We start from the raw sequence: 20,000 nt of genomic DNA, 5'->3' as shown, positions 1-20,000 counted from the left end.
CATTTAAACATCTGTTGAACTAAGATTGGTTTGGTTTTATGTTTTACAGGTGATTACTGTAATTTCAGATAACAAATGATATGTAACATGTTATATGTTACAACCAAATATGAAATTAAAACGTTTTAATTTGGATATAAGATGAATCATACTATTACATGCACTTTTATGTTTTTAACTGTTGCATATATTAAAAAAATATATATTTAAAAAAGATAAGATATTTAGGTTTTTTTTATTGCCAAAGATTTACAGATTATAAAGGCAAGACACTATACAGGTACATCTAAAAAAAATAGAATATCGTGAAAAAGCTAATTTTTTCTTGATTAACATCCCGTGGTAACTAGGAATGACAGAAGCTTCAGTCTGGATCCAACCCTTAAATGATCTGAGATGACCGAACACCTGAGAAAAGATGATGCCAACCCCTCAGAGGACCTCAGTGTCACGGTGCACACACAAGGAACAGGAACACGCAGACGAGGATGTAACTCAAATAATAGTCTTTACTGAACACATCAAGGCAGGGCAAGACAAGGCTTACAGACAGGAAACGCTGGGGGTAACGAGTAGACCAGACGAAATCAAACTGAACAGACAGGACTATAAATACACAGGTAAATCATAGATAATGAGACGAACACGGCTGGACAAGAATTAACTAATGATCACATTTAACAAGGACAGGAAACAAACCAAATATGGACACAAGAGGCAGGAACACATGACACACACGACAGAGGACTGACCCTCAGAGGATGCCAACGCTCAGACAACATACAGAATTACCAAATTTTGCCATAAGTTAAATATATTAAGGTTCTGCAATATATAAATATATTGTGGAACCTTAATTTCCTGTAGAGCTGCTTTGAAACAATTTATATCGTAAAAAGCGCTACACAAATAAACTTGAACTTGAAACTTGAACTTGAACAATATTGGAGAAGACTGCTGACTTGGCAATGATCCAGAAGATGAACATTGACGTCCTCCACAAAGAGGGTAAGTCACAGAGGGTCATTACTGAAAGCTGTGGCTGTTCACAGAGTGCTGTATCAAAGCATATTAAATGCAAAGTTGACTGGAAGGAAGAATTTGGGTAGGAAAAGGTGCACAAGCAACAGAGATGACTGCAAGCTTGAGAATACTGTCAAGCAAAGCTGATTCAAACACTTGTGAGAGCTTCAGAAGGAGTGGACTGAAGCTGGAGTCAGTGCATCAAGAGTCTCCACGCTCAGACGTCTTCAGGAAAAGAGCTACCAAGCCACTTCTGAACCAGAGACAACGTCAGAAGCATCTTACCTGGGCTGTGGAGAAAAAGAACTGGACTGTTGCTCAGTGCTCCAAAGTCCTCTTCTCAGATGAAAGCAAATTTTGCATTTCATTTGGAAATCAAGGTCCCAGAGTCTGGAGGAAGAGTGGAGAGGCACAGAATCCATGTTGCTTGAAGTCCAGTGTGAAGTTTCCACAGTCAGAGATGATTTGGGCTGCCATGTCATCTGCTGGTGTTGGTCCACTGTGTTTTCTGAAGTCCACAGTCAACGCAGCCATCTACCAGGAGATTTTAGAGCACTTCATGCTTCCTTCTGCTGACAAGCTTTATGGAGATGCTGATTTCATTTTCCAGCAGGACTTGGCACCTGCCCACACTGCCAAAGGTACCAAAAGCTGGTTCAATGACCATGGTGTTACTGTGCTTGATTGGCCAGCAAACTCTCCTGACCTGAACCCCATAGAGAATCTCTGAGGTATCGTCAAGAGGAAGATGAGAGACACCAGACCCAACAATGCAGATGACCTGAAGGCCGCTATCAAAAGCTTCCATTACACCTGATCAGTGCCACAGGCTGATCACCTCCATGCCACGCCGCATTGATGCAGTAATTAAAGCAAAAGGAGGCCCAACCAAATATTGAGTGCACAGAAATGAACATACTTTTCAGAGACATTTCTGTTTAAAATATCCTTTTTTTTATTAATCTTATGTAATATTCTAATTTTCTGAGACACTGGATTATCTGTAAACCATAATCATCAAAATTTCAAGAAATAAAGGCTTGAAATATTTCACTCTGTGTAATGAATCTATATAATATATGGGTTTCACTTTCTGAAATGAGTGACAAAAAATATTGACCTTTTTCACGATATTCAAATTTAGATGTACCTGTAGCAGGGGTCGGCAAGTAAGTTTGGCATCGGGCCAAAAAAACCTTTCACCACTAGATAGCAGACCGGAACATAGTCAAAGGATAATTTAAGATATTAATTGATGAAAAATGCAACCAGAATTGCCTGTGACTGACTGTTACAGTGTATTTTGTAACTGGTAGTGAGCTGTTACTCTGTGTAAAATCCTGCCACAGTCATTAACAAAAAGCCACATTTGTGTGGTGGTGTCCGATCAGAGTATGTGAGCTCCGAGCATTTAATAATCACTCCACTCTCACTGATATCAGAAACACCGCTCCGCAGCTAAAGTATTTCACTATGTTTGAAATATCACAGCTCTATGGAAGCCCGTTTAATATAAACTTTTTTTGGGGGGGGGGGCTGATATGTTCTCAAAAATGCGAGTTTATATCTCAGAATTATGACTTTTTCACTCGCAAGTGCGAGTTTATATCACGCAATTCTGAGAAAAAAAAGTCAGCTGTCAGCTGAAAATATTCAGAAGGAACAAATAAATTCCTTGAGAAATATATCTTCCCGCTCATGTCCACTGCAGTCATCATAGCCTTCACATTCTTTCTGATTTGAGTGATCCTTTTCTATCTAGCTAGCTGAATATGTTTAACATGTGAATTCTTGCTAAATATGCAGTTATATTACGGGTCGTTGGCATGAATTGTACTCGTGATGGAGCTCCACTTGAGCTCCGTCCACATACTCTAATTGTGAGTAACTGTTGCTGTCATGACAGATCTATTTCAGAACCAGCCGCTATCAAAATAATCCGCCTGTTGCCGACCACTGCGCTATAGGATGCATTTTATTGGTCAGTTTTGAGATTTTGGGGCTATTTGGCTTTTCATAAAGCGTTGTTTTGGACTAGTGGAAAGAAAACATACAAAATATACATTTAAAAGTTTTGTACTGTACTTTTTTATTTGCGACTGTAGATTTCATTTACAATACATATCTTTAAAAGTTTTTTCTTGACTTCTGCAGCACTTACATACACTGAACCTTAGAGTTTTACTCCTCTCTATATTCTGAAGATTTTTACTGAAGGGTTTGTTCATATATTATTCGCACTAATTTATACAACATTCTATTCCTAAAAACATGTATTTGTTTTCTGTCTGTTGACAGAATTTTGTGATTTATGGAGTGATAAAAAGAGACATCCAAAATCCCTTCTGTAAAAATCTTTCATTCTAATATGTCAACAAAATCCAACAAAAAATGTTGAACCTGGCTTTATCCAGTATTCAGATTTATATTTTAGAAAATCAGTGCATGAGAATTTAAAAACAACTATATAAAAAAATACAAGAAAAATGTTTTTTAATTTTTTGCAATTCTTAATTAACTGGGGATGTATGGTGATGTGTATTTTTATTAAAAAAATTACCCTATTCACCTGTCTTGCCTTGAAGAGGAGAATATTCAGTTCTGGTGAGCTGTGACATATATTTGGAAAAATACCCTGAAAACATCCTTGTATCAAACACTAGAAGTGTCTGGGCAGCACTGAAGAAGAAACATCTAGAATCCAGTGTGAGGAACCCTGAAACAGAGAAACAGCACGTCAAATACATCATGATGGTCTAAAGAAAACATATACAGCAGCCTCGAAAATAGAATGTCATTACATATCAAATCATGTGTCACCTATTATGAATACACTTTACAATTTCACTTAAACCAGAATTTACTTTGAAATAATTTTCACTCAGAAACTGCTAGTAAATTTCACAAAGAAAATGACAAGTAACACATTGAATGCAACATAAAATTTTGAAGTAGAAAGACTGAAATACATCTTCTTGAAAATGTACTTCAATAATCTTTGGTTGTTTTTGGTTGGTCTGTGTTGCTAGTTAATGCGATTAGAACTGACTCGATACATTCACTGAAAATCACCCAAACACCAGCTGATTCAAATATATTGAGACGTCAAACATAATGAAGAAAAGTAATGTTTGAGAAAAGATACACTTGATCTGATGAATCACATTCACACACATTTTAAGCACCTTCAGTGAACAGATACCGATGTATTTAAAGCGGTCTGTTTAGTTCATGTTTAGTTCATGTTGTTTGATAGGTCAGATCAGATTCTGCAGAAATTTGGAAAAACATCATGAATGTCTCCACAATGTCTCATCTATGTTTCTCTCTGTGCCAGGCTGTGCTGGTTCAGCTTGTGTGTGTGTGTGTCCTTGTGTGTGTGTGTGTGTGTGTGCTGCTGACACACTGCTGACGGTAAATCCAGATTAGAGAGGCTAAAACAGGCTGCAGGACTGATGCATGAACCCTAATACACAAACCCGCTGTCACCCTCAATAACTCACACACAGACACACACACACACACACACACACACACACATGCTCCCGACCCCTCACATGCTACAAATGTACCTGAACCTTCACCTGTCTGTGTGTGTGTGTGTGTGTGTGTGTTAACTAGTTGTCATTGGGGAACAGTTTCCAGGTTTCATGTCATTTAAATCTATGATATGTGATCATTTGATTAAAAAAAAGTGTGCATGTGTGTGTGTGTGTGTGTGTGTGTGCCTGCGGTCCCCACCAGGGGAAAAAAATGATTACAAATAGTAAATGATGTTCTGAAAAGTCTGAAAGTGTAAAAATGCAAACAGGTTTTCTGTAAGGGGTAGGTTTAGGGTTAGGGTTGAGTTAGGAGATAGAAAATATAATTTGGTCAGTATAAAAGTAATAGAAGTCAATGCACAATTCACAGAAACACACACAAACGTGTGTGTGTGTGTGTGTGTTAACTAGTTGTCATTGGGGAACAGTTTCCTGATTTCATTTCATTTAAGTCTATGATATGTGATCATTTGATAATAACGTGTGTGTGTGTGTGTGTGTGTGTTTGTGTGCGTGTATGTGTGTGTTTGTGTATGCGTGTGTGTGTGTGTGTGTGTGTGTGTGTGTTGTGCAGGAACAGGCTGGTAAGAATCTGAACTTCAGTATTTGCTAATTACAGACATTCCTCAGGATTACAGAGCCAATTAAGAATCAGAGAACCATTGTGAGAACGTGTGTGTGTGTGGTCAGGATTTCAAATCAGTCCAGCACCTTGTGTAATCATGAAACAAACACTCAGCATCAGTTTGAGCATCACTGTATTCACAGACGACTGTAGGGGTGTTGATGGCGCAGTGGATAAGACACATGCCTTTGGTGTGAGAGACCCGGGTTTGAATCCACTGTGAGACACCAATGTGTTCCTGACCTCTGACATATATAGCAATTGTAAGTCGCTTTGGATAAAAGCGTCAGCTAAATGAATAAATGTAAATGTAGAAAATGAGAGAATGTCTCCAAACCCCTTTGAGATTACATCGACAGTCACTGCAGCTACTGTAGATGCTACAGAGGACTGTTTTACTGTAATGTTCCAGAAACACTAAAGAAATCAGCATCAAATCTGTTTTGTACCTTTGAAATACACTTATAACCACCAAATGCAGGTGATGATGAGAAAGTCACAAGATGAACCATACCCATCACAAGCAGTTTTTAAATATTAACATATACAGAAGGAGCACAGTGTCATTCACACAAGCACTAAACACCATCATGGTGAGGCTCATTCAACTGAAATATGCTATAAACATTCATTTAACAACATTGGACGTAACATACAACCCTAATAAACATAACCGATAAGAAAAAACTAAGAAGAAACAGTTATTTCAAAAAAAAAACTTCAAATTCAAACAAAATTTGAAATGCAATGCAGGGAATTCTGGGAACTTACGTGTTTTTCCCTGTAAGATTCCCTTGTTTCTCTGTGTCCCACTACCAGCATTCATTTTCCAAAACACATAATCAGCTGTGCTCTTGTTCATATCATCCTGGGATTCTGACCTGTGTGTCATCAGTTTTGCTGGATGTTCACACAGGGATAAATGTGTGCTGTTTGAGTCCATTTTGTGATGCATGAGTTAATTATAAATGAGAACATGGTTAAAGCTGTGCAAAATCATGCCGTTTTTGTGTAGAGTTTTGCAGAAAACACTGAGCAAACTGGATCGTGTGTGCAAACAGGTGAAATGTGTTAAAAGTTTTGAGAAACGTGTCTTTGTTTTGAGAACTGTATGAAAGGTTTGGAAAATTGGGCCAAATGAATCAGTTATAGTGTGTTAGCAACTGAGAAAAACTGTAAAAAACTGTAATTCTTAATGATTCCAAATGTTTGAACAATATAGAGCATGAGCTGTTGTTTTGTTCTAGGTTAGTTGTGTGTTAGATCACACTTTATCCAGCAGTTTTTCTGTGAAGCAGCGGACCACTGGGATTACTGCACTATTTATAGAAAATACCTTTTATGAGTTATATAATGCGTAAACAACATTTGCATTGTCCACCAATACCAAAAATAATTAAATAGAAGAATGAAAAAACAAATATATTTTTAAAATAACTGTAACCATTGGTCTGTTTGTGGTATTAGGAGAGTCACAAGGGGCCCGGAGCCGAAGTTCTGAGATTAAAACTGTGTGAAAAGTCCTGAAACACAGCAGCAAAACCTCACGAGGGCTCATATTTTACACAGTCCTCAGTGTGTGTGTGTGTGTGTGTGTGTGTGTGTGTGTGGCACGTGCAGGATGGACGTGGATTAGTGCTACTGTTCCACTTGCTGCATTACTGCCGTTCTTTCCATCAGCCGATGCCATCTGGACACAAACACACGCGCACACGTCCCTCTATTACCACTGTACCACCACCCGACCCCTGACCCCATCAGCACCAGCTCTCTCACACACACACACACACACACACACAAACATACATGCACACACACGAACAATGTACCCAAGCACAAACAGAATGTGTTGTGCGCTCATGCATGAAGGCTTATGCTGGGACACATGGCTTGTGTTTGTGTGTGTGTGTGTGTGTGTGTGTGTGTGTGTGTGTGTGTGTTTGTGTGAGGCGTGCACAATTAACACAATCGAACCTGAGCTTATTAGTCTGACTCCATATCTGCTTTAAACACACACACAGAACAACAAATCATTGTTAGCATTTACTTCACTTCCTGTTGCCCAACATCAGAAACAGTGATTCATTACTTCACTGCACAGTTCAACACAATCAGAGCCAATTCAGGTTCTTTGGGACATTTCCTATGATTAACATTATGCAGAATCACATAAACCTCCTCAAATCACTGAAGTGAAAGTCAACTTCAAACAGCAGTCATTTTGACCAAAAGATTATATATATTTTTTTACTTCACTGGAATGGTATAAACTTGGTAAAGGTTTTCGTACTTGTGCATCTAAATATTACTGAAAGCTAATTTTTTTAGTACATCAACCTCAAATTTGGAACATAGTATAGTAAAAACCTGTTTTGGAAAATATATACTGCATATAAAGCTTAAAAATAGTATTTTTGTATTTTGTTTTATATATATAATAACAATAAAGAAACTTCTATAATTTTCTTTTATTATTTTTACTTTTTTTTACATTTTTTTCCCTCAGTGATAATCTGCCAAGTGTCTTCTTTAAAAACAGAGCAAACTAAGTCTGCGCTCTAAAGCATTCAAGATTACCACAGTTTAAGCTGGACACTTCATTTTCAGGTCTGTGCTAAAAATATACTTAACAGGCAACAAACAGATCATAACTGTTCCATAAATATAATTAGTACCCTAAATATAAATTAGTCTCCTAAAAATACAAAATTTTAAATAATAAACATTAATGATCTAAAAGACAGTATTTAATTGAAATATATGTTATGGAATGTGGTTGTCGTAACGACGAGGAATAGACGAAAAGGAGTATTTTTAATAAGCATCAACACACATTACATTTACAAACTTAACATTAATCCAAGACAAAGACTGAGGGAGAACTGAGGACTTATAAAGGGACCAACCAAACGAGGAAACAAGATGATTAATTAACACAGGTGATGAGAATGAATGAACTAACTAGGAACTAATGAGGAAAACCGGAACAAAACCAAATAAGGGCAAAAGGGAAACTAAACAGAAACCAAACCGTGACAATATATATATATTTTTTTTTTTGATTGCCACTCAAGGAGTGATGAGAGCTGTGAGAGCTACAGAGATCTGCGTAATCTCCACACACACACACACACACACACACACACACACTCTCTCTCTCTCACACACACACACACGCACACACACACACACACTCTCTCACACACACACACACTCAGACAGCCACCTGCTGCTGTCTGCTGTGGATTATCAATCTGTCTGGGTCCAGATGTCTCATATGTCTCTTCATCAGCTCATCTATGAATGTCTTCAAAACAATCACTAAATGACTTCAATCTCATGACTGCAAGTTTATGTTATAAAAATGGTCATTTTAGATGCATGCAAGGTTTAGAAAATAGAAATGCCAATTACAATCTCCATTTCTCAACACTCAGGCCAGTTTTATTAAAAATATTCTAATAGCGTCTGTGTGGTTAAACCGGATCATTTATCATCACTTCAGCACAAAATGCATTCAATAATAACATCTTTCAAATCAAATCAACTCTTTTCTCACTGAGACACAAACACAGCAAAACTCAATGAACCTGCAGGCCTTTTACATGCTCTTTACAATCCTGATCAACTTCAGTTCAACACAAACTCAGTAAAACACACACCTGATCTATTCCTGCAGTAATACCAGAGTCAAATATATACTTAACAATTTCACATTTACTACCTGCCATTTCTTTAATTACTTGTGAAATTTACTAGCAATTTCTCAGTAAAAACTGTTTTGAAGTAAACCCTACAGCAAATTTATTTCAGTGCAGAAGAACTGTGTGAAGAGTTTTGGGTTTCCACTTTATTTTCAGTTAACTTCAGACATTCGACTAACTAAAAGTAGCTTTGCAGGTTAGGGTTAGTAAAATAATCTGACATATCGTTACTTATAGTTTGTAGAATGTCTGTTGTTCACAATCAAAATAAAATGCTACAGTTTAAGTATTGAGAAATGTGTTCTAGTGATTGGAAAAAAATAAAGATTCTTTAAAAATGTTTGCAAGTTGACGTGTTAAATTAATCTGTTATCCTACACTAGTCAGAATCCGCATCTAACCACAAATTTAGTTCTGCTGTTCTCTGAAAACTCAACATCGCGCTGGACTGGATCTCTAACACATCCAGATGTCTAATGCATTGACTAAATCTACTAATAAACAATCATAAAGTTTTAAACAGTCAAACATGAGGTGAATAAGCCCCGCCCACTCTCTTCCTCCAGCCCTTTCCTTCACTTCATGCAGATCTCCATCCGTCTCTCTCACATGTACCTGTGTGTCTGTCAGACGTCTTTCTCTGTCCGTCTGCTTCATCATATGTTCTTCTGTGCACCAAAACACAAACTCCTCACACAAACGTGTGTTTCTCGTCCAATTTCACTCCTGCTGTCTGTCTCTGTCACGTCCTCTGCTCACAATCTCCCTACAAACGCCTCTTTCCCCTCTTTATCCCGAGGTAAGATACTTACTTTTCAGATAAAGCATATTATGACAAATCGGCTGAACTGTGTGTGTGTGTGTGTGTGTGTTATGCGTGTGTATCCAGTTCTGTAAATACCATGATAGGGTGTTGGAGAGAGCAGATTTACACAGATGATGTTTGAACATTTTGAGCAAATGTTCCTGTAGCTCAAACATGGCGCTCGCAACGAAAGGTCATGGGTTCGATTCCCAGGCAATGCATGAACTGATCAAATGTAAACGCTGAATGCAATGAGGGTTACTTTGCATAAAAGGATCTGCCAAATGCATAACTGTAAAGTCACTGCTGTATTACTCTCTCAGATACATTGATGCATGCTTTTCTCCAAATTGCATTGCATTCAAGGTTTACACAGCTAACAAAAATATTAGAAGTTATGAAAATGCTATTTCTGAATGTTCACTGAACGTTCAAAATGTTTCAGAAACAGTACAGTTTTTTTCAATTGCTTACACACAAAATCTTTACTTGTCACACAATTTTCAATTTCATAAAACATTTTTGCAAAACACAACACACAATTTTCTATGTAACACACAAATCTAACAGGAAGTAATATTATGGCAAAGGTGTTTGCAAATGTTTGCTTTTGAGATGTGTTTGTGATATTTTGCAAGAGATGAGAGGAATTTTGCATTTTGTGTATAATTCTTGGATTCGTGTGTAAAGTTTTGAAAAAGAGGCAAAGTTTTGAAAATGTGTGCAAGCAGCTGAAAAAAAACTGTAAAATGTTACATTACGGGAATGTTACTTTTGAATGTTCTCTAAACATTCTGAAACAAGTGTAACATTTAAAAAACGTCCAACTATATGTTAAAAAATAAAAACGATGTATAAATAATGTTTTGTGCTATCATTTTGAGAACATTATTAACTCTGAATGAACGTTCTATTAATGTTACTGTAATAATTTTACTCATAAGATTGAGAGAACATTCTGAGAATGTTTCCTGTTTGCTGGGAATATTATCATGCATTCTCTGAGATCTGATCCATGACCTTAGTGTTGCTAGCTGCTGTTTGAGAGACGGGAACGCTGGAGGTCTTCTCTGTGACCTGAACAGGCCTGAAGTGCTTGAGATCAGAGTACGCTCTAGTTTTGAGCAGCTTTACTGATGTGGTGAACGTTCAGCTCCAGTCAGATCTACAGGTGGTTTCTGGCTCTGTTTTAGAGGCCATGATGAGATTCTATAGAAAACACCAGGACTGAGTTCACAGCGCTTCAAAACCTCAATACAAGACGTGAAAGAGGCTTTCACACACTCTCACTATACAGAGTCATCTATTAGATTTACAACTTTAGACCATAGTCAGAACCGACAAAAACAGCACACAGGAACCACAGCAGCAACGGATACAAATGTGACCGTACAATTCAGCCCAAGCCTGCAGAATTAAAACTTTGTGTGTGTGTGTGTGTGTGTGTGTGTGCGTGTGTGTGTGTGTGTGCGTGTGTGTGTGTGTGTGTTTAGGCCCTGCAGATTAAATACTGTAAGCTTCTTATGTGGTGGTTGTGTCCTTAATTTCAGTCAGCGCTGGGTCCTAGTGCCACACCTTCAGAAGAAAAGGAAAATCCCAAAACAACACAACACACCATAGACAGACAGCCTCTAACACAAGTGACTCTTTTAATTACATTAAAATAATGAATATTGTGGTACGTCCAGAAAGCATTTTAACTTAGCAAAATAAAACATGTCCTTTAAAACAATAAAATGTGTCCTTTAAATTGGCTAAACACATACTTAAATTGGTTAAAATATGTACAAATAATAGTAAATTAACATAGATAAATTTAAATATTTACATACCTCAAATTATTTGTTTTTACTTTTTGCATTTCTAAATAAAGGGCTAGATATAGATTAAAAGGGAGAAACGTAAAGTGCTGATATCTCACTGTGAATAGTTTACTCAATTAATGCAATATTATAATGCAAGATGAGCAGGTGTCTGTGAACGCGTACGTGCGTGCGTGCGTGCGCGTGCGCGTATGGGATGTTTCCCCCCTAAATGAAAAGTTTGCACTCACCAACTTCCATCAGACACGATGAGAATCCTGAATCCCAATCCTGCCTGTGATGATGATGATGAAGATGATGATAAAGATGTATCCGCCGGCCTGCCGCTGCAGGTGAACATCTGAAACAGATATGAGAGATATGAAAGGTCTGAACAGAGGCTGTTATACTGTCTGTGTCTCTTTATATCTGCAGATAAACCCCTTATAGAGTTTCTGTGGATTTGAAACTAGAAGAAATCCGATTCAATTAACAAGCGCAGAATCCGCTTTACACGCGCTTATTTCCATCCTCACAATCATACCACAATACCGAGCAGAAATATCACTCAAAACCACTCTCCTGCTGGCAGACAACGGGGAAAACTATAGAAAACACTTCAGATAATCAGGACAGACCGATCACAGCAGAGACAAACGATAAACAAAAGAAGAAAACGGCTATACAACATTTTAAATTGATGAAACTCAATTATTCTCAATCGTTTTTCTAAGAAGCAGTAAAACCACAACAACAACAAAAACTACAAAAAGGACAAATATTTTCATTAATTTAATTACAAAATAAGTGTGCACATTCTTTCAAAAATTATTTTCAATAATTTTCAAATAAAGTTTAGCCTACATATTAATATTTCTAATTAGCAACTGCAAAACAAATGAATTCCAAATTATTTCCTATAATTTACAGTTTAGCCTACATATTAATTATTAATTACTCAACTAAAATGTATTAGGGAAAATCTCGTGTCCGTGCATTGTGTGATCGAACTCGAGGTCTAAAGTAAATATAAAATCACAAAAGACACAGATGATTTATTAAAAATAAACGGTGGTTTTAATACAGAGTGTCCCGGAGAGAGAGAGACTGGATATTTGTGGGATTTAAGGAACACTGGGTCCTTTTGTTTCTTTAATCCAGTTTGGACGCACGAACCCCCTCCACACACACACACACACACACACACACACACACACACACACACACTCACACACACACACCGACTCCAATTATTCCAGCGTTCTGCAGCGATGTCAAATCATGAAATGTGTTTTTCTGTGTAATCTGCTGTGTGTGAGCTCTGAAATTCAACAGTTGCTTTAGTTTACAATAGAAAACACGAGCATATTATCGATTACGTCTCAGATCATTGATCGTCGATTTGTGATGATGTACGCACTCATTTCCTATTTATTTAGATTTTTATTTCTCTTTTACACTGAATGAATCTCTGTGCCAAATCTGAGTCCAAATCTTAAGGTTTTTCCTCATTTATGCAAATGTTTCATACACCGACAGAAAGAAAATAGCCTAGATCACTGAAATGAATGTAATCATTAAATAGCGAAAAGCTCTTTAAATAAAGGTTCTTTATTTGGTATTGATGGTTCCATGAAGAACCTTTAACATCCATGTAAGAAAACGTTCTTTTTAGTGGGGAAAGGCTCTTTAGATTTTTCTGCCGTGCGTATTCTTAAATATAAGGTCTACATGAAAGGTTTTTTGAGGAACCAAAAATGGGTCTTTTATGGCATCGATGTAAAAACACACCTTTGAAATATTTCGGCTTTTTAGGAGTATTTACACTAAGAAAAAAATATTTCTTTTAAGAACTGATGACTAAAAGATCCTAAAATTCTGTTCTTCATGGCATCGCTTCAAAAATATCACTTTGGAAACTTTATTTTAAAGATTTGTAAAAGTCCAGAAGCTCTAAAGTGATTTATTGCGTTTTAATTCAACACGGAGTGAAGTATTAGGCTATACACGAAAACACTATACATAATAACTTATATTCTTCATGCAAACACATTAAACACGTCATTTGAAAGAGACTTTGGATGAAAGCGACTAAAATTACATGCATATCTGACCCTGGAGCACAGAAGCAGTCATGAGTAACACAGGTATATTTGTAGCAATAGCCAACAATACATTGTATGGATCAAAATTATACATTTCTCTTTTATGACAAAAATCATTAGGATATTAAGATCATGTTCCATGAAGATATTTAGTAAATCTCCTACCATAAATATATCAAAACTTCATTTTTGATTAGTAATATGCATTGCTAAGAACTTCATTTGAACAACTTTAAAGGAGATTTTCTCAATATTTAGATTTTTTTGCTCCCTCAGATTCCAGATTTTCTAATAGTTGTATCTCAGCCAAATATTGTCCTATCATAACAAACCATACATCAATGGAAAGATTATTTATTCAGATGATGCATAAATCTCAATTTCGAAAAATTGACCCTTATGACTGTTTTTGTGCTCCAGGGTCACAAATATAACTTCTTGAATCAGAGAGAGAGAGAGAGAGAGAGAGAGAGAGAGAGAGAGAGAGAGAGAGAGAGAGAGAGAGAGAGAGAGGGATGGAGGGAGGGGTTTGTTCAGGTCTTGTCAGTCTCTAATTAGCCACCTCCTCCTCCTCACTTCATCTCACTGTCACACAGAACACCGGACAAACCGAGACAGAGAGAGTTACAGCATCCGAGAGACTGCTGCAGATAAAAACAGAACATTTTAAACTGACAGACGATCAGAGCCAAACTAAAGATCCATTACAGACTGACAGAAGGAGAGAGAGAGAGAGAGAGAGAGGAGAGAGACATGATGTCCTACATGAAGCAGCCTCATTACTCTGTGAACGGTTTGACTCTGTCCGGTACCGGGATGGATCTCCTGCACTCCGCCGTCGGTTACCCCAGTGAGTACTGACCGAAGCCCTTTTTCATTTCTAACTTACAATCTCATTATTACAGCCAATTAATGACAATTTAGAGAGACTGGTCTCATGAAAAATAGCACGCCAAATAAAAACAAAAACGCAAAAATAGACTTTGGCGTGTATATGATACGTGTTTGATGTGCATATGATACGCATCTACCCCACAACCCTAATCATACCCATCTCGTAGCAGATACACGACAAAGTCTAGTTTTGCGTATCAATACCACGAGTTTTTGTTGTTCTTTGGCGTATCATTTATACATTTTCATGAGATCTGGTTGATTTAGATGTCAAACTGCGCGTAAAGGTGATGATCAGCTTATCTTTATTATTAATATTATTTTGTGTAGTAGTTTAAGCAACGCCCTGGATCGCAACAATTCTCGTATTGATAAATATAAGTATAAATGCACTTTTAATATAAATATATAAAAAAAAAAATGTGCTGCACTGACTTGACAAGGTTTTGCATTATAAATATTATTACTTTATTTAGTTATAGGAGTTATTTATTATGTTGTTTATATATGATTCTAACATCTAATGAGAAAAAAAGTATTTTGTGTATTGCTCAGCTCATTTATTAAGATATTTAATTCTGTCACGAGTAAATCGAAAATATTAGCCTACATTTGTAGATAAGGCATATATACCGAACATTATATTCAATTTGAACTTTTTCTTCGTTAAAAATCGAATTTTAAGTCAAGCAAGACATATCTCTTTAAATAAGCTTTTTAAATATAAAAATGAAAATGATGCAATATTCACTTCAACAATTTCAATAGATTTGAAATGCGACAGAGTTTCGATCATTCTGACATCATTTATATTCATAAAATTGCACATTTCAAATCATGGTGATTTATTTCCTAAAAGTCTATTCGTTTGATTATTTTGACGAGGGTTTATGAGCCAAATGCGAAATAATGATCTTTGTAAACACGAATGAATATCATAATCAGTGCTGGTTGGGTTTATTAATGCGCGTCTCCCGTTTAAAATAATATTAGTTCATCAATTAATTCCTTTATTAATCCACAGAGATATAAGACTATTTGAAGAGATTCAGCAAACATGTCATTAAATATCAGCTTTATGGAAGTAAAACCACATCATTTACACTCATTCATGCTTTTACATGTGGACTAATACAAATAAAAGATTATATTTTTGAATATATTTTGGATAGATAGATAGATAGATAGATAGATAGATAGATAGATAGATAGATAGATAGATAGATAGATAGATAGATAGATAGATAGATAGATAGATAGATAGATAGATAGATAGATAGATAGATAGAGTTTATTGTATAGCGCTCGATACAAATCGTTGCGAAACAGCTTTACAGAAAATGTAAGTTTCTATTTTAAAGTTTCTACATTATATTTAGTAGTAGATTACCAGTGGTGACTATCTCAAGATGATGTTCATACGGCAGAAAAGTACAGTAAAAATCATGCAGTTAGTTAATGACGTAATCAAACGGAGAACACTGTTAACTGCGTCTGCAATGATTATATGTTGCGATCAAACTTATGGGAAAATGTGTTAGTTTTGTATGTTGCTTGAGGTTTGGCATCATCTAGATAGCTGTATGGATGTATGGCTGGATGCAGATTAAAGACTAACTGTGTTTTGTGGTTTATCATCAGACACTCCGCGGAAGCAGCGGCGCGAGAGAACCACCTTCACGCGCGCGCAGCTCGACATCCTCGAGTCACTGTTCGCCAAGACGCGATACCCGGACATCTTCATGAGAGAGGAGGTGGCTCTCAAGATCAACCTGCCAGAGTCCAGAGTCCAGGTGAGTCCAGCAGAGCCCACAGACACCTGACTGCTTAAGAACATCAGGTTTACATGCTTAGCTTCATCGTAACCCCTGATGATGATGATGATGATGATGATGAAGGTGAAGATCATGCATCTATGGAAACTTCAACATCCATGGGATTATTTCAGTGCACAAAAGGTTGTTTATAGTCATTATTCAGGGTATAGCTATATTTGATTATCTGACTGACTAGGTCTACAGTGGAAAATATACTTCTCATTATTAAAATGCTACATCATAAATTAAATATGGCACATCTCTGACTAATGTCTATTGTGGAAAATATTCAGATGATTAAAATGTTCTTCCCACTGAAAAAAGTGTTCACTGAAAGGTTTTTGGGGATTTATATTATATTATATAATTATTTTTATATTATATTATTTGTTATACAAAGTTATTTTTGTTTTTGTTAATATTTTTATTAGATTAATTTATTTATTTATTTCTGCTTTCGTTTCAATTTTAGTCAGTCTTAGTAATTTTGTTGTATGTTTTTGTCATTTTTGGTGTGTCTATATACATCTATATAGTTTTTATTAATTTTTATCCATCAAGTTAGGTACATCAAGTTAAACTAAATAAAAATGTAACTTTGATTAACTTTTTATATTTTATTTAATTATAAGTTCATTTTTTCTTTCTTTTCTTTTAGTTAATAAGTTATAGGACATCCCTGATATAAATCAGAGAAATAAATTATAAAAGCAAAGCAATGATGGCAGCACTAGGCACTTCCTTTCCTTGATTTATTTTATTGTTGTATTTTGTTTTATTATTTAATTTCGATTACGTATAGACTCTTTTCTGTGAATGCACACATGTATTTCTCTTCTGTAAAGCATTAAAAAAGGTGCTACTGGAGCACAAAAGCAGTCATAAAGGTACAGTTTTTTAAACTGAGATGTATACATCATCTGAAGCTGAATAAATAATCTCTCCATTGATGTATGGTTTGTTATGATAGGACAATATCTGGCTGAGATACAACTATTAGAAAATCTGGAATCTGAGGGAGCAAAAAAATCTAAATATTGAGAAAATCTCCTTTAAAGTTGTTCAAATGAAGTTCTTAGCAATGCATATTACTAATCAAAAATGAAGTTTTGATATATTTACGGTAGGAAATGTACTAAATATCTTCATGGAACATGATCTTAATATCCTAATGATTTTTGTCATAAAAGAGAAATGTATAATTTTGATCCATACAATGTATTGTTGGCTATTGCTACAGATATACCTGTGTTACTGATGACTGCTTTTGTGCTGCAGGGACACATATAAGTAAAGGATACTGACAGTCTGTGTTTTTTGCAGGTGTGGTTTAAGAACCGTCGCGCAAAATGCCGCCAACAGCAGCAGCAACAGACCAGCGGTCAGTCCAAACCCAGACCGCCAAAGAAGAAGTCGTCTCCGGCCCGAGAGCCCAGCGTCAGCGAGCCCAGCGCCAGCACTAATGGGCCCTACAGCCCCCCACCTCCTCCGGCCCCGAGCTCCAGCTCCACCAGCGCCACCGTATCCATCTGGAGCCCGGCCTCCATCTCTCCGCTTCAGGATCCGCTGTCGGTCTCCAGCACGCCCTGCCTGCAGCGCTCCAGCGCCTACCCCATGACCTACACCCAGGCCCCAGCCTACGGCCAGAGCTACGCCTCCTCCTCGTCCTACTTTACCGGGCTAGACTGCAGCTCGTATCTGTCCCCCATGCACCCACAGCTGTCGGCCACAGGGGGCGCTCTCAGCCCGATGGGTGCAGCGTTCGGCCAGTCGCCCGCCTCGCTCTCATCGCAGGGCTACACCGCCGCGTCACTGGGCTTCGGCGCCGTCGACTGCTTAGACTACAAAGACCAAACGGGGTCCTGGAAACTCAACTTCAACGCTGCGGACTGTCTGGACTACAAGGACCAGAACTCCTGGAAGTTCCAGGTCCTGTAGAGCGTCTAGAAGAAGCTTCACTGCACTCCTAAAAGGTTCCAAAGTGGGGGGGGGTTTAGCGGCGATGCCATAAATGGACATTTTTGTTTCCCCAATGATCGTTTGAGCAAAAAGTGTAAAGAATCTGCTAAAAAAAAAATGTAAATCCTCAGTTTTGGGGGTAGCGCATTACAAGTAACGCGAGTTACATAATCAGATTACTTTTTTTCCAAGTAACTAGTAAAGTAATGCATTACTTTTTAATTTACAATGAAATATCGGAGTTACTTTTTCAAATAAGAGTTACTTTGTTCTCCGTCAGCCTGAGGCTTATTACTATCACTTTTGGTGTGAAAGGACCTTTACAGTTGGCAAAAATATAACTTTTGGGTTTTTTGTTACTAAAAAAACAAATAAGCAAGCCCAGCCCAAGTGACAAAAAGTAATGCAAAATTAACGCATTGCCATAAAAGTAACTAAGAAACGCAATTAGTTACTTTTTCATGGAGTAATGCAATATTGTAATGCATTACTTTTAAAAGTAACTTTACCCAACACTCATAAAACTTGTAATGGTTTAATGATTAAAATGGGAATTGTATTGGTTTTAATGGAAATTGTAATGGTCCCCTACTGGTCATTTGCTGCCTTGTATTAGTGGCGTTAAAACCACTGAATACTAATGGCATTTGACCCAAAACTCACTACTTGCTCTCAAAAATACAGGTCCAAAATGGGTTTTATTTGCAGTGATGGCATAGAAGAACCATTTTGGTTCCCCAAAGAGCCTTTCAGTGAAGAGTTCTTAAAATCATTTTTTCTTAGTGTGAAGAACATTTTAATCATTTAAAGAACCTTTTTTTTTACTATAAAGAACCTTTTGTGCAATGGAAAGATTCCATGGATGTTAAAGGTTCTTCATGGAACCACAGATGCTAAAATATAATGGTTTTAATGGTTAACAGTTAATGGATTGTAAAGTTTATAATGGAAATCATGAGAGCTTCTACATTCTACACTCTAAAAAATAAAGGTTCTTTATTGGCATTGATGGTTCCGAGAAGAACCTTTAACATCCATGGAACCACTAAATGTTGTTTATAGTGGAAAACCTGGGGTCCTTTAAGAACTGATCACTGAAAGGTTCTTTGGGGAACTCACAATGGTTCTTTTATGGGATCACATCACTTGAAATCTTTATATTTAAGAGTGATACTGGTTTTTTTCAGCAGCCTTTTCCTTTTGTGGAATGGAAAGGTTTCATGGATGTTGAAGGTTCTTCATGGAGCCATTGATGAAGAACCTTTATCTTCATGAATGTGGATACATAATACCCATATTCTGAACCATTTGGACGACACGGAGAAACGTACAGCTGACTGTCCAGTGTAGATGAGATGTTTCTTACTGTCTTGATTATTTATGAATAACACTGAATGAGGTGTAGCTGGTAGATGATAGAGAAATGAACGATGCTGCACAGCTCAAATGTTTAGTGATTTACAAGCATCATCATCATCTGAACTGCTAAAGTCTTGTTCTAGGAGCTTTATCATTAGGCTAGATGATGTTTCGACCTTCAGAATCCCAAACGTTTGTCGATAAGCTGCTTTTGAAACTGAAGAACCAACCCGAAGCTCAGAGACTCCAGGAGCAAAGCATGCTGGGATTCCACTATAAGTCACATGACACGTGAACTCTAGCGCTCACTAGAGCTGAAGATGTTTTATATGTTTTCTTAATTGATATTATGATTAGATCAAACA

At 36.9% G+C, this 20,000-nt stretch overlaps 1 protein-coding gene across 2 annotated transcripts in view; it reads left to right on the top strand.

Annotated features, from left to right (window-relative positions):
• Positions 1 to 14,180: 14,180 nt before the first annotated feature.
• Positions 14,181 to 20,000, top strand: part of LOC306854611 (homeobox protein otx5-A-like) — a 6,172-nt gene continuing 352 nt past the window's right edge. The window contains exons 1-4 of one of the 2 annotated variants that reach the window (XR_013782858.1): positions 14,194 to 14,456; positions 16,142 to 16,293; positions 17,641 to 19,287; positions 19,510 to 20,000. The exon at positions 19,510 to 20,000 is cut by the window's right edge and continues 352 nt beyond it. Coding sequence is in view for 1 of the 2 variants with exons in the window: in XM_079392774.1 (XP_079248900.1) it covers positions 14,360 to 14,456; positions 16,142 to 16,293; positions 17,641 to 18,255 (864 nt within the window). In the remaining variant the exon portion in view is untranslated. Of the gene's footprint in view, positions 14,457 to 16,141; positions 16,294 to 17,640 lie in introns of both variants that reach the window. The other variant, XM_079392774.1, reaches the window with a different exon arrangement.

Source organism: Barbus barbus (assembly GCF_936440315.1).
Source record: "Barbus barbus genome assembly, chromosome: 34".
Lineage (NCBI taxonomy): Eukaryota > Metazoa > Chordata > Actinopteri > Cypriniformes > Cyprinidae > Barbus > Barbus barbus.
Note: the sequence above shows the minus strand (reverse complement) of the source record. Positions and strands in the feature narration are given on the sequence as shown.